This window comes from Trematomus bernacchii, unplaced genomic scaffold (genome assembly GCF_902827165.1).
Source record: "Trematomus bernacchii unplaced genomic scaffold, fTreBer1.1, whole genome shotgun sequence".
In the NCBI taxonomy this organism is placed as follows: Eukaryota; Metazoa; Chordata; class Actinopteri; order Perciformes; family Nototheniidae; genus Trematomus; species Trematomus bernacchii.
Window position 1 is genome coordinate 1,669,625 of NW_022987771.1, and position 15,993 is coordinate 1,685,617.

The 15,993-nt window shown below is 38.2% G+C and overlaps 2 protein-coding genes across 2 annotated transcripts; one reads left to right on the forward strand and one right to left on the reverse strand.

Moving 5' to 3' along the window:
* Positions 1–464: 464 nt before the first annotated feature.
* nkx6.3 (NK6 homeobox 3) lies at positions 465–4,782 on the reverse strand. Its single transcript, XM_034148764.1, has 3 exons — positions 4,204–4,782; positions 2,584–2,750; positions 465–1,268 (listed from the first exon to the last, which is right to left on the reverse strand). The coding sequence occupies exons 1-3, from the start codon at positions 4,610–4,612 to the stop codon at positions 1,038–1,040; spliced, it is 807 nt and encodes a 268-aa protein (XP_034004655.1). The 5' UTR covers positions 4,613–4,782; the 3' UTR covers positions 465–1,037.
* A 2,538-nt stretch (positions 4,783–7,320) lies between these two features.
* On the forward strand, positions 7,321–10,214 carry LOC117496898 (E3 ubiquitin-protein ligase NEURL3). Its single transcript, XM_034148750.1, is given in 5 exon segments — positions 7,321–7,433; positions 8,675–8,763; positions 8,765–9,179; positions 9,313–9,471; positions 9,587–10,214. Coding segments are annotated over 5 exon segments (882 nt in total). The 5' UTR covers positions 7,321–7,402; the 3' UTR covers positions 9,775–10,214.
* Positions 10,215–15,993: the final 5,779 nt, after the last annotated feature.

The following is a 15,993-nucleotide window of genomic DNA, read 5'->3' on the forward strand; positions in this document are numbered from 1 at the left end:
TCAGGAGAATTGTGTTTGACAGAATACTTTGGACTGACATCTGAAACATGTGGAGGCTAAACGCGATGAGCTTTATTGTAAACGAGGTGGTCTGTTGGTATTGATTTTATGTTGTCGTGCGCTGTGGGGGCCATTGTCTTCAATTAAACCCTACCACACTGGTAAATCACACAATATTTGACTTTTGACCTCTGCACTTCTTTTCAGTGTCAGCGTTTTTTTGCTTGCAGTTTCATTCTTACTGTCACCAACAGAATAAAATACTGGCATGATGAGCCTTATACTGTGAATGATTTACAATCATTTATTGTGCATGTATTTAAAAAACAAGTTAACAAAAAGGAAAGGAGATATAAACCTGCAGTGTTTTTTTCTTCTACAAGTCAACATTCAATTTAATAATTTAGCAGAATTACAAATAATACTTGAAAATATTATAAGAGATGATTACCTGTTATTCAGAGTTGTTAGACATGTGGTTACATACAGCCATGTTCATTTTAACAGGTCTTATTTAGTGCCTTTTTTCTTACTAAGTGCACATTTAAATGCAAACTCCCTATAAATAGTTGTACTAACATGACTTAACCTGCATACTATTTATTTTAAATTGAAGGACCAATGATATTTCTCACCTCCACTTTTATTCGGCAGTGGCACTATTTGCTTTTGTAGTGTTTGCAGTGTCAACTGTTTAAAAAGAGAACACGTTAATAACTTCAGGCTACTTTTTATTCCCAATACCAATAGCATCATGCAGTTTTTATAGTAACATTTTCTTATATTTTTACAAAAATGGAGTGTATAACATAATTCCCCCACACACCCGTGTAACATTAAACAGGCCAGAGATACAGTAACTTGTAAAAGTAAACGTCTTTTAGATTCATTTCTGCAGCCTGTTGATTGACCCCAGTGATACTTAGTTGTTGTACCACATATGACCTCTTCTGAACATGCTTTTTTTAATTTAAAACGAATAACTCTCATAACAGCATGCATGAGTGCTGTGCAGTGTGTGATTCGCCGGAAGTGGGTCAGACATGGTGCGGGCCGAGGCGCAGCACGGAGAAAGCTCTGTGGTGTTTGCGCAGCAGCAGGCGGATCTTATCGTCGTCAGAGTCCGGGTCCAGAGGCTTGTTGTACTCCTCGTCCTCCACCTCGTTCTCCGAGGCCTCCCCGCCGGTCCCCGCCAGGCCGGACTGCGTGGAGCTCGGCTCCGAGGCGCTCTTCTTCCGCCACTTGGTGCGTCGGTTCTGAAACCACACCTACACACAGCAGGAGTCATCTGGTTTACACACATTTCATAGAAAGCCCAGATAATGATCATGCACCAGTAGGTGAATAGGTGAGATGGTGAGATGGTGAGATATAACTGTGACGTCACCTCATGATGCGATGCACCGATTAGAACATTCAAGATGTTTATCTCCACAAGTAGGTCAACGATACTCATACAAAACGTCATTAAAAAAAACTTGACCAATTAACTTCTGTTGCACTCTTCAAAACCAGACTTATTTCAAACAACAATGAAGGAGACGCTCAAATGTGGAGAAATTAAAGCAAAAATAAAAATATTAAATGACTCTGTCTAAATAGAAAGGCACCTCTTTCAAGAAGCTATATCTAATGGAATAGGTCAACTTTATTTCTATTGCACTTTTCAAAACAAGAGTTGGCTCCCATCAAATCACCATAAAGGTCACATATAGAGAAATAAGAGAAGGTATAACAAATAAAGTGTTGGAGTAAAATGTTTAAATTGTGAAGCACATATCACAAAAGCAACATTTTAAAAGCTTTACCTAATTAAATACATCAACTTATTTTCTACTGCACCCCTTAAAACAAGAGCTACTTCACACACAAATCAAGGTAACGCTCAAATGTGGAGAAATTAAAGCAAATATAAAAAGAAAAACATAAATTATTGGATTTAAAGTGTTTAAATTGCAAAGCACTTCACATAAAAGCATCATTCCACACGCTTTAGCTGACAAGGTAACTTTTTTGCTATTACACCTTTCAGAACAAGTGTTACCTCCCATGAAATAACCAGAAAGGTCATATATAGAGAAATACAAGTAAACAATTAAAAACATGGACGAACAGGAGTTAAATGTTTAAATTGTACGGCACGTCACACAAAAACTTCAATTCAAATGCTTAAGCTAATGAAATAGGTCAACTGTATTTCGAGTTACTTCACCAGAAAGTTCATATAATAAAAAGGAAAAATATATACATTATTTGAGTGAAGTGTTTAAATTGTTAGGCACTTTACACAAAAGCACATTTCAAAAAGCTTTAGCTGATTAGGTAGATCAACGTTGTTTCCTAAACAACTTTTATCCATGTATTTTTTCTTTTAATGTTTATTTTATTATCTTTTCTTTTTAATGACTGATTTTAAATGCCATTTTCTTAATGTCTTCCATTTTTGTAAAGCACTTTGAATTGCCTTGTGTTGAAAGGTGCTATATAAATAAAAAAATAAACTTGCCTAAAGAAACATAGAAAAGGTGAAAGAAAATAATACTTAATTAAAAAAGCTTCGGCTAAATGTTTTGTAATCTTTACCTTGACTTGTGACTCGGTCATTCCCAGAGAATAGGCCAGTCTGGCTCTCTCCGGCCCGGCCAGGTACTTGGTCTGCTCGAAGGTTTTCTCCAGGGCAAAAATCTGATGTCCACTAAACGTTGGTCTGGTGTGTTTCTTCCTGCCTGACATCTCCCCCAGATCACTACCTGCAAATATAAGGAGAAAAAAGTATTTATTAAAGAAACGCTGGATTTTCCTTAGACTGAAACATATAAGTTAAATTATATTCTATTGGTTTCTGCTGGAAGTTTGGGACAACAAACATTACGATTTGTTCTATCACCCATCGTCAAAAAAACATCGTCCACATATTATATGAGTGCCATTTTTTGAATATTTGATTTGATGTTACAACTGCCCCATATATTTATTCACTGCCGCGTTGCCCGTGAGCAAAGCATCAGACCCGCACACTGCTCATTAAGCGCATAATAGAATAGCTGCCCACTGCTCCTAATACTAAGATGGGTTAAATGCAGAGTAACAATTTCACTGTGTGTGCTGCAAACAAAATCCTCCATTAACAATTACATTTATATCCATTCGAATTGTACACATTTCAAATACATTAAAATGAATAATTCAATCTAAGAATCTATTTGTCCTATTTTTGAATTTTACTGGCACCATTGTCTTGCAATATTATATTGTATACTTCTATTACTAATTGTATTTATTTTAGATTACATTGCATTTAGCTGACGCTTTTATCCAAAGCGACTTACAATAAGTGCATTCGACCAGGAAGATACAAACTAGAAGAAAACAGAATCATATAAGTACATCAGGTTTCATAGAGCCAAAACATTTCAAGTGCTACTCAACTGGCTTTAGATAAGACAGTCCTTTGATAGTATTTAAGTGCTTTGATAGTATATAAGTGCTTTGATAGTATATAAGTGCTTTGTTAGTCATTCTATCGCTCTATTTTACGAGGCATTATTAGAGGAGCTGGGGACTTTAGATCTTCATTGCCTAAACTTAGCTGTAGCTTTTGTGCACATGACAATAAAGCCTCAAAAACTTTAATTTAATCTTAAATATGTTCAAGTATCTGTTTAAAAAAACACAAACAAAATGTTGGTTAAAACATCTCTCATATACTGGATGTATCTGAGTTTGTAAAGTTAGTTTATATTTTGAATTTGGGTGAATTTGTCTTCTAAGGACGTTCTGGCACGAGTCCTCCAGTGTCCTCAGAGACAAAAGAGTAAACATTACGCAAATGAAACTATCTACTTTCATGCACCAGTTTAAATGACAATGTGATCCACATTTCTATCATTAGGGTTTTCCCCCTACTTTTCTTTGTATTTATTCAAAAAACACAAATATAGATTGTCCAAAAGATATTTAAGATATTAAATCTAAATCTGGAACCTCAATATTCCCAGATTCTCTTATCTTCATCTTCCGGTTTCAATAAGTAATGGCAATAAACCACATCTTATCCTAGGTATGAATATGAATCATGAGTATTTTTTTATATATTATAATACTGTGTTGTAGACTCTATGTTAGAAAAACAGTGTCCTCAGAGACTCATGGAGGTTGTAATGCTGCTGTTGACCCCCCCTCAGCTGAAGGATGGAGACTCACTGTTGGTGCACGGCTGCCGCCCCCCCCTCCACTCACAGCCGCTCTCCGCCCAGCAGCTGCGACCCTTCATGGAGCACTCTGCGCCGGGCTTGGAGAACCCGCCCAGGGGGGAGTTGTAGTCTCGGTTATAGTACATGGAGGTGCTGCTGACGGAGGGGCTGAACCCCCCCATGGTGGAGTATCCGGACAGCAGGGTGGTGGTCCCCGTGGCGCCCATCCCCATCATGGAGCTCCTCAGGATGTCGCTGATGGTGTGCGGCGTCCCCGGCTGCAGCTGGCTGTTCAGAGCCGGGTTGAGCTTGTAGAAAGAGTTGGGCACAGAGTACTGACACACCGGGGCCTTGAGCTCAGAGGAGAACTGGTTCAGGCTGTTGTTGAACAGGAAAGACCCCTGGATGTTTGGATCCATGGGAGGTAGTGTAACTCTGACTCCAGTGACACATCCAATAAGGTCCAAGCAGGAATAGACCTCAGATAGGCCCACACAGAGTTCCTCACCCACAGGCGATGTCTTGGATCTGGGATCAAACCCACTTTCTTTCCAGATATTCAAATAACAAAGAGCGATTTTAAAGTCCCGGTGTTTACAAAAGTTCCTACCACATCAGTAAACGCAGATAAACTCTTCACCTCTTCTCAGCCACAGTGTGTTCTGTGATAATCCCATATCTAACGTCGCAGGCGAGCCCTCTGGATTCAGGTTTAGTTGTTCTGCTAAAGACACATGCCTGCCGCCGGCGCTCTCCTCAGAGGTCATAAATAAGCAGTATCTGGAAATGGAGTGGCACCTTGATAAAGATAGGCCATATTAGAATGCAGCCTGGGATTGGCCTGGGTCTCACGGCTTTAATGCCTCTCTATTGGCTCCTCGCTGAGAGCCAAGCCTTTTATTGGAAGGCAGCAGATTAATAGTGTTTTGAACAGGTGGAGAGGGAGCAAGTTGATTTCTTGATGGCCTGCCATGTCTGACCAAGTGTGGTGGAGCAGAGGCAGCTGAGCACCGAGTACACAGAGGAGGAGAAGAAGGGCTGATATATGTCCCAGTTTATCAGTGGTGAGATGTGGTTTTAAAGCAAAATAGGGGTTTTATTGTAAAAAATAATACATTCCCCAAAAACATAGTTTCCTTTCATGCACCGGTTTCAATGATAATGTGATTCACATTTCTATCATTTGGGTTTTTCCCCTACTTTTCTTTGTATTTATTCAAAAAACACAAATATTGATTGTCCAAAAGATATTTAAGATATTAAATCTAAATCTGGAACCTCATTATTGTGTTTATAATATTCACAGATTCTCTTATGTTCATCTTCCAGTTGGCAATATACCACATCTTATCCTAGGTATGAATATGAATCATGAGTTTTTTTTATATATATCATAATACTGTGTTGTAGGGTTTTATGTTAGAAAACTTAAAAATATCCCCCCAATTAATTTTTTTAATATTTTCTCTGGTGCAGTGTGAAGCCACCATCATGCAACAATAAACTCAATATTCAACCAGCAAAAGTTGAATTTATCCAAAGTTGTATTAATGCTTATGAAGCTTTTTTAGGTTGACAATGTGACAATAATACATTTTGGTGAATCTAATTTAAATGTATAATTGTATTTTCCATTTTTTTTCTTAAACCTCAGATGCACAAGTTATTGGACCCTACAATTTCCCATTAGAATAATATGTTTTTATGCCATTTTTGTAATTTTGTATAAGAATCATCACTATTTTATTTCGTTCCACACAAGAATGATTTCATGTTTGAAATATTTTTTAAATTTTTAAAAATACGTTTTGAACATATTGACAATTGAAAAAGAAGAAAATTATAATGCACACACACGCACACACACACACACCACACACACACACACACACACACACACACACACACACACACACACACACACACACACACACCCACACGGCCTACGCAGTAGAACTGCATGTCTAGAATCAAGCATTCTCTCTTCAAAACATCCAAAGCATATTTGCAGTCACATTAAAACATGCCTGCAGCTGACGTGTATTTTTAGGTCATGGGAAGAAGTCATGTGATAATTTGTTATAGAATGAAAAAAGTTAGTAACTTTCCGAGAGTGATGTCACTTTTGGTTTCCAGACATTGCTTCATCCTGTCACATGCTCCGGGCTGCCAACCAATGAGGTGTTAAGAAATGACGGAGTGTGTGTCCAGCAGAGGGCGACAGAACTCGACACACACTGGTGTATCATCTGAGGAAATGTTCAAAGTAAGGATCATTGCATACACTCATCACTTAACCATGTCTGAAGTTCCCTCAAATCCACTGGGCCAGAAAGGGAAGTGACATCCAAAATGTTGCTGGTATTTCCCATGATTTAATCCACTGCACCTTGGAAAATAACCACCAACAATGTTTTGGGTTATTGAAAGCTTATTTAGTTGCAGGATTCTTGCTTTTTTAAGTTTAAATGTAAAACAAAAAAGATTAAAAAAGGGTCCTTTTGAAGTGTTTCTATGTAAAAAGGTCATGTTGCATTCTATTTCCCAAACAAAACAGCAAAATGTGCATGAGGACAATCAAATATTAGTAAAATAGCAGCTAAGAATCAAATACAGAATATCGGATGCATCCCATTTACAGTAAACACAAGACAGGACAGAAAGTGAAACATGAGAGCTTGCTTGTTAAATACATGTGAGAAAGGTGCACACATACAGGCAGAAATAAGAAGTTATTATAATCTGCAACATTAAATAAAAAACAATTGCAATCGAAGGACACGATAGTAAGAAAGACCTGCAAGCTGTGCATTTAATATATATTATAGTACAAAAACACAATCACAAGACGATGAAAGAGAATTCAACTAATTCTGTTTGATTATTTAATGTCACCATTAAACAATTTCACAACATGATGACAGAGAATGAAACTGATTCTCTTTTATAATCAGCCTAAATCACACAGTGAAGGACATAACATCAACAAAAACTCCCTGCTGTCAGCTGAAGGGAACTTTCCATGCGATGGTTCCTCCCTCAGGCCTCCTGCTTTCAGTTTGATGAGGGCGGGATGTTAGTGTTTACATGCCCCACATGCAGCATACTTTAAAAGCAGTAACACTGCACCTCATGACAAACGATCCAAGAAACAGACGAGAGCACATGCACGCTACAGACCACAAGAACATAACCTCTGCCTCTTCAAGATGGTGAAGGACACTAGCAACAGGAACTCTGGTGAGATTTCTTTTCAATTTTAATCTTTGCAGAGACATTTATATGGAATTTATACTGTCAATAATAACCATCTCAATTTCTCATTACAAATAACTAATAATTTGGGCTTCCTGTAGTAGTCCAAATTATTAATTATTCTTTTTAGTTAAAAAATGTTGGTGAAATATTATTTTGCTGTATGTCAAAATGATCTTTAGTTGCATTTGGTTCGCCAACATTAATGTATAGTTTAATGTTTTTATTTAACCTAGTACTCATACTAAAATAAGAAAATATAAATGATATCAACATTTTCAAATTCAAACATTTTAGAGACATTTATTTTCACTTTTCATGTTGGAGCAAAAGTACATTTTATGTAAAAAGTAAGAAAATAAATGCATTTACAATTTTAATTAAAGCATATTATTGTCGACAAAAAAAAGGTTAGTAAGTCAAAAATTCCTATATGAATTAAGTATTATTAGCCTTATAAATGAATAGACATCATCCATACATATTTTTTTAGGAGATGCTGAAAGCCACTAATCTGGAAACTAAAGATCTGATAATGTTGAACAGAAGCCAGGTCTTTATGTTAATGGCTGTAGAAAGGGACGATTAGCAGCTGAGATAGAGGCCTTTATGATGAAGGAGTTCATCCTTGCCAAAAGCATTTACTGGAAACGTTCAGCTTGTCACTGAAATGCTTTACATACAGCTCGTGGTTTCTTAATGCTTCATTTGGGTAGAGTCTCATCAGTTTCTGCAAGCCGTCCTTTGACAAATGGACACATATTGTGAATGGACTCAGGGTTCACTTCAATGATTAATGCTCTGCTCCTCCAAAGTCAAATCACATTTGCTGGTTTCAGTATTACTCGTGTTCTGGTGAATCTTCTGTTAGTTTATAACCCTAATCAAAATCCACTCAACCTTGCAGTAAAGGTTAAAGATTAAGTAGCATCCGGTTATAAAGGTTGGATAAATTGCCCTTTATAAAGAAATTATTTTGTTACAGGGCATACACAGCAACATCATAAACAACTATGATGAATTACAATCAACTAATCAGATGAAATAAAGACATCAAATAAATATTTCTGCACACATTGGCAGTGCAGAAATCTTCTCAGCTTGTTGTTGTTGTTGTTGTTGTTGTTGTTGTCTCTGTGACGCACAGATTCAAGAATGAAAAATAATTCCCTGTATGCAAAACTTTCATAACGATTCCTAACTTTATTATTATAATTTTTTTCCAGATGACAGCCCTCACAGGTGCTGCTGGTCCTGCCTCGGCCCGCTCAGCTTCCACTCTCAGGCGGTGGGAGACATGGTGCGTCTGAGTCGGGGGGGGCCTCCTGGCGGAGAGGAGGGAAAACACCTTCAAGAACGGCCTGGTGTTCAGCAGCCGCCCGCTGAAGTTCCAGGAGAGGATCCGCCTGCGGGTGGAGAAGGACTCCTTCAACTGGAACGGAGGTCTGCGTCTGGGCTTCACCACGGTGCATCCCATGGCCAGATCTCTGCCCCTGCCCATCATGGCCATCCCCAACCTCACGGAGACCCCGGGGCACTGGGCGGCTCCTGTGCACGAGTCCTTCTGCCAGGCAGGTGTCGAGCTGGAGTTCTGGGTCTCTGCTGGAGGCTCCATGTTCATCAGCGGAAACAACGGCAGGGAGCAAAAGCTGCTGTCAGGAGTGGATCGCAGCCGGCCGCTGTGGGCCGTGATAGACATCTACGGACAGACGTGCTCCATCTCCCTCCTGGGTATGTTTACTATCATAACAACATGCTCGCTGTGCAGCCTGTTTGTCTTCTTCCTGCTTATTTACAGTAGCCACATACAAAATAATAGTTTTATTGTTAGAACATATTGTAATACTTCTACTTCTTGCTGCAGGCTCAGAGAAAAGGGAGTTTTTTCGCACCAGACGCTCCTGTCCTGCACCTGAATGCCTCACTTCACCTGAGGTTGACAACCACTGCAGTTTGTTTACTGATTCTTCAAGTCTGGATGGAAACAGCTATGAATACATCTCCTGTCTCGAAGGCCCAGAAGGTAAGAAAGAGTCCTTCAAACCCACATTTGATTTCAGTGTTTTGCACATTTTGACCAGAGAGAACCTGTCTCTGTTATCAGATTTGTAATCATGGTTCCTCTGTTTTGATCACAGATGGAGACGCATCGTGCTGCGTTGTGTGCATGGAGACACAGGCCAGCATCACTCTGCCTTGTGGCCACCAGTGTTTATGCAACCGGTGCGCCTTCAAAGTCTTGAAGCAGTTTGGCACTTGCCCGCTGTGCCGACAGAACATCAGAGCTCCATCGGGGAACGGGAGGAGAGCCTCCGTCCGTGCCTGAGCTCCACCAGACAGGAGTCACCCAACATAAGCTGCTGAGAGACTGTGACAATGACAACACTTAGAATAGCACATACTAAATGTTAGAATGTGCTAGTACCAGCAGACTACAAATGGTTCAGAACACTTCAAAAGAGATGTCAACTTAAACTACTAAAATCAGTCAATACAATACATTTGATGAAAGGAATATTTGAAAAATGCACTTTGATTGTGATTTGTAAAGAAGCAAGAAGCCATTTGATAAAGACGAGCCTAATATTTTTTGCAAGCACAGCCCGACGTGTAATGTCATTTACACTCACTGTATATATAAAATCCCTAATTTTGTAAATATGAAATCAATCTTTATTGTTGTACAGTTATTTTGTTCTTTAATTTATTGTTGAATTGTCAAAAAATGGATGTAAAAATAAACATTACATCAATCTTAAAAATGAACTTTTCTGTTCTTATTTTGTGTGTGTGTGTGTGTGTGTGTGTGTGTGTGTGTGTGTGTGTGTGTGTGTGTGTGTGTGTGATGATATACTTTATGGAAACATGATCTCATGATTAAACCTTCACTATGCACTCTATTAATCACTCTTTTGGGATAACATGTTGCTGTAAAACTGTTATTGGCTTGTCTTAAATTACACATAAATACTAGAATATTGTGTAGTTTTGGGAAAGTTTGATTTAATATTTCGTAGCACCTTTTTATAAATATTATTGTTATGTTAAGCCGTTCAGGTTTGATCCTAAAGTGTTTAATTTGTGGCCTTGGAATACAAGTGAAATCCCCCTTCTTTATCCTGAAATAACATGAGGCCATTTAGGGACAGCCAAAATTTGTTGTGAGTAAAACATTGACTTATTATCAACCTTTAAGTTGATATGACAAACGTGTTGCTTATTTAAACATCCAGCAGTTACAGAGCAACACAAATGATTGTGTGATGTAGAAAGCATGTGGCGCAGTGGCCTAGTGCGTTGGTGTTCGGATCAGCATGTCGTTGTGTCCCTGGGCAAGACACTTCACCCAAATTGCTCCTGTGGGGATTGTCCACATGTATTGAGTATGTAAGTCGCTTTGGATAAAAGCGACTTACATGTAATGTTTAAACATGTTGTGTCTTGTACCTTTTTAGTTATTTATTACTCAATGAGACTAAGTCCATTTAATAAAGGGATCATTTGATGGAGATAAGAGGTTGTTGAAAGATAGGCATATCATTCATGTCGCAGATAATTACATGTACATGTTCATGCACATGCACACTACAGACCACTGGTGAGACTGAATCTACAGTTATTCATAATTGTTAAGTCTGCACCAGGAGCCATTACAAAGATATATTTAATGAATCCTCAAAACTACTGTATCCTAACATGCTATACTGTTTACACAATAATTATCGTTTCTATAAGACCCACCCATTAATTTTTGTCCTCTGTGGAGCACATTGGGTTTTGGTCCATTACTTTGAGGTTATACATGCCACAGCATTAAGTCCTATTGTACTCCACAGAGGACATCCTGGGCCTTTCAAACATATGACATATGTGGGGGTGTGGCTTTGAAAAAGATAATTTCGTTGTATTTCAAAATGGCGTCCATCAACACAAGCACTATTTATAGAAAGAGAAATGGTAAGTTTGTAATTTTGTAATTACCAGTGTTGTGAGTTCAATATTTTAACTAATTATAGTAAGGGAACATCTTAGGAGTTAGTGTAGTGAGTTCTCAGAGCAGTGTATTACTTATCTGACCTAAAAATAAATGTTTTTATGAATGTCCTCTAAGGAGGACATGGGGATTTGCTAACTTTTTATTTCCCCCATTTTACACAACACACATGGAGTCCACTATGGGCCAAAACTAACACTTAGGTTTCTGTAGGGTTCATGGCAGACGGATGCAGTGGGAAATTATATTATATTGTATATAATTAAATACATCAAGTGCCTCAAGTGTCAGATGTATCTCTGCATTTCAAAAAAGGATGGAGTACTACAAATGAGGGCTCAATATGTGTTGCATTGAGTTGTTGCGCTCTAATGTTGTCTAAATGTACTTGTATGTTAATGTTGTTTATATACTATGCTTCGCATAACTAACACCCAATGTCCTCTACAAAGGACACACAATAAAGCAAAAATAAAATACATATTTTTAGTTTTTGTTAGTCATTATGTTTATACCACCCTAAAGACTTGTGTGATCAAAAAAAAAAGGAAATTTGAAACCTTTTTCTTTCTGGGTCTCAGGAGGATAACTTGATACTGTAGCTTCAGAGAGTTCCTGTAATTTAAGAGTTTCTTTATGACTTACAGGAATAGCTGTAGTCAAAACGAATCTGATCACTGCAGCAAAGGATTAGCAAATGATTAACAAATCTCCACATTAGGGCAGGAGGTGAACTGGGACCTCTCCAAGTAGCAGTCCACACTCCACATTTAGGTCTGGTCAGGGACTTGAACAGGCGACCCTACAGCTCCCAGTCCAAGCCCTATACTGACTGAGCCACTGCCTTCTGGTTGAAAGACGACCGCACTCGCTCGCAGCCATACTCCTTCTATGTTTATGTTGTCTAGTATTAATTGCACCTGGGGATTTGTTTTATGTTTTCCAAATAGCATAATCTTTGTTTTGCTTATATTTAATATTTAATATTTAATAACCAATGTTTTACTTGAATCATTTCTGCTGTTATTACCTCCATTAGCTGTTTCAAATTGTCACCAGAACAAAAAATATTAGTATCATCTGCAAATAAAATAAATGTCAATATATTTGATACTCTGCAAATATCGTTGATGTATGGTAACAGCTTTGGACCCAATACAGACCCCTGAGGTACTCCACAAGTTATGTTCAGCTGATGTATGTTCACCTATTTCAACACATTGTTGTCTGTTGCTTAAATAATCTCTCACCCAGTCTAATCCCACCCCTCTGATGCCATACTTTTCCAGTTTTGTCAGTAAAATGTTGTGATATGGTGTCAAATGCTTTTTATAGGTCTATATATTATTCCCACTGCTTGTTTTTTATTGTCCATGCAGTTTGCTATTTCCTCACTTAATTCCATTAGTGCCATAGAAGTTGATCTGTCTTTCCTGAATCCATATTGACTGTCGTCCAAAAGCTGATGTGTTTCCATGAAATTGTCAAGTCTTTTTGTAAAAAGCTTTTCAAGGATCTTGGAGAACTGGGAGAGCAAAGAAACAGGCCTGTAATTTGTGTATATATATATATTGGGAGGGATGAAACCCTCTTTAATGGTCACACATGCAGAGCACACAGTGAAATGTGTTCTCTGCTTTTAACCCATCCTAGTACCAGGAGTCTAGTACCAGGAGCAGTGGGCAGCTATTGTACAGCGCCCAGGGAGCAATGGGAGTGAGGGGGGAAGGGGGATGTCCATTGCCTTGCTCAAGGGCACCACAGCAGGGCAGGAGGTGAACTGGGACCTCTCCAAGTAGCAGTCCACACTCCATATTTAGGTCTGGTCGGGGACTTGATAGACCCTCCAGAAAAACGCGATTATGCGATCGCATAATTTACCGCATAATCAGCAAAATGGCGCAGATTTTTAAAAGGGCGCATATTTATTAAAAGGTCGCATAATCCCCGCATTTTTCCACACAAAATTGAGGGAAAAAAAAGTTAACGTGAAGTAGTGATGTCATCAGCTCGCGCAGGTAAACAACACCGTAGAGTGAATGTGTGGAACTCACACGAGAGAGAAAACAACAAGATCAGCGCCATATAGATTATTATATACTATTATACTATTATTATTATATACTATTATACTATTATACGGCTCTGACCAAGATGAACAAATCGAATCCATCTGATTTGCCTACGAACATTTCTGCTAAAGACCGGGCAAAGCAGTACGCCGATGTCTTGCACGAAAGTGGGGGGAAACTATTCTGCACCCCGTGCAACTGTGTGTTGGAGCATAAGAGAAAATCGACGGTGACGACCCACTTTGATTCATTCAAACATTCTAAAATGCTTTCTGCTGCTGCGGACAAGAAAGCCAAACAACTCGCGTTCACCGAGGCATCAACCTCCAAAACCCTTTCGAGGGCTACAAGAAACGAGGTGAGTAGCCTACAAGATTGAAGCTGGTCAGATAACGAACGAGTAAATGAAAACAGAATGAGGCGGAGAAGAGTGTGTGTGTGTGTGTGTGTGTGTGTGTGTGTGTGTGTGTGAGAGAGAGTGATTAAAATAGCCCATATATAAATACATAAATAACACTTTGTGATGTAGCTTGCTTCTAGTATGCTTGTGTATCATAGGAACTCTTTAAAAGGGCTCACTTTCATTCAGTAGTAGCCTAGTAACAGGGTGTGGGAGAAGAATCACTTTTTTTCCGCCTCCCGCATATTTCGCAACTTTTCGCATATTTAGCATATTTCCGCATATTTCGCAACTTCACCGCATAAAATCACATAAAAACCCCGCATGTTTAATCGCATAATCAAGGATTTTAGCCCGCATAATCAAGGATTTTAGCCCGCATAATCAAGGATTTTAGCCCGCGTTTTTCTGGAGGGTCTAACTTGAACCGGCGACCCTACAGCTCCCAGTCCAAGCCCCTACTGACTGAGCCACTGCCGGACATTGGTATTGGTGTTTAACCCCGGTTTTATATAATGGTATCATTTTTGCTTTTTTCATTTTATTAGGGAATTTACCAGATTGAAAAGACAAGTTACAAAGATGTGTTAATGGTTCTGCAATTTCTTCAATAATGTTTTTTACTATAATCATATCAATATTATTCCAATCGGTCGAGGATTTGCTTTTACATTTTCGTACAGTGTCTATGATTTATTTATTCTTCTGAGGAAGAAAGAGCTATTGTTTTCATTCCAGAGGTCTGTATCTTCCCCTTTAGTTGTTTCTACAGTTTTAATTTGTTCTGCCAGATCTGGCCCCACAAAGAATCATCAGACGGGAAGCGAAAGAACGAGCAAGACCCATTGCTGGTATAATAACAACCTGGTACTAAGCACACAGGCATCTTGTTAAAGTTATCTTATCTTAGCCAGCGCCATATAGATAGATTATATCTATATGGCGCTGATCTTAGGTATCTCTTAGTGGAGGAAAACAATTGTGACATCACTTACGCGACTCTGGGATTTGTAGTCTTTCTAGTTACGTATTTTTCATAGTCTTATATTTCAACAGTTTTACGACAAACTGTGACTTTTTTGACATGGAAATGATTTTTTAAGATTGACAAACATCATATGTGTAATTCATGGCACAATTCAAACGGGATCGAAAGATACGTTTTCTCTCTCCATTGACTTCAATACATTATTTTTCCGAAATAAGGTCCCATGGGGCGGAAGTAGATGGGCGTGACTTCGCCACTCTATAAATAGTAATATGAATGAGAAAAGACGGTCTTCCTGGTTGAACTTGCGCTGAGCTTCATTTAATACCTTCCATAAACCTATTCTTATTATTCTCTAATATTTTATTATAGTATTCTTTCTTACATATTCTCATAATATTGGTTAATTTATTCTTATATCTTTTATATTTATTTTCTGCTTCTGAAGTTCTATATGTTATGAATTGTCTATATAGTGTATTTGTCTTTTTGCAGGCATTTTTTAGGCCATTAGTGATCCATGCACTGTGAGTTTGTTTTTGTCTATCTCTGCATTGTTTCACAGGACAGTTTTTGTCATAAAGTGATTTAAAAATGTTTAGAAATTCATCATATGCCTTGTCAATATCGTCTCTCTCATATACTACCCTCCAATTCTGATTTAGTAAGTCATTCTTAAATGCATTTATGTTTTCTTCAGTTCTCAATCTTTTGTATTTGAAATGGCTGGCGACTTTAGGTTTCTTATAACTACAGTGAGAGACAATAAAAACAGGTAAATGATCACTGATGTCACTATATAATAGTCCACCTACTGTATTGTTTTCCATAATGTATGTTGTCTATTAATGTAGCAGAATGAGAAGTGATTCCACTAGGTCTGGTGATGTTAGGATACAAACCCATACTGTGCAATGTATTGATGAAGTCTTCTATGCTTTTTTGGATTCAACAGGTCAATATTGTAATCCCCACAGATAAACATACTTTTTTGTAATGATTTAGTCAACATTTGTTCTATCCTATCTGTAAATGTGTCAATACAGGTTCCAGGAGCTCTGTCTATACAACTCACAATACAAATTTTAGAC

What these genes read in the sequence shown, in the direction of transcription:
- nkx6.3 (XM_034148764.1), bottom strand. Translation starts at nt 4,612, where the DNA reads ATGGATCCAAACATCCAGGGGTCTTTCCTGTTCAACAACAGCCTGAAC. An exon ending in GCGGCAGCCGTGCACCAACA is followed by an intron (nt 2,751 to 4,203) that starts GTGAGTCTCCAT and finishes TTATATTTGCAG; the next exon opens with GTAGTGATCTGGGGGAGATG. An exon ending in TGACCGAGTCACAAGTCAAG is followed by an intron (nt 1,269 to 2,583) that starts GTAAAGATTACA and finishes TGCTGTGTGTAG; the next exon opens with GTGTGGTTTCAGAACCGACG.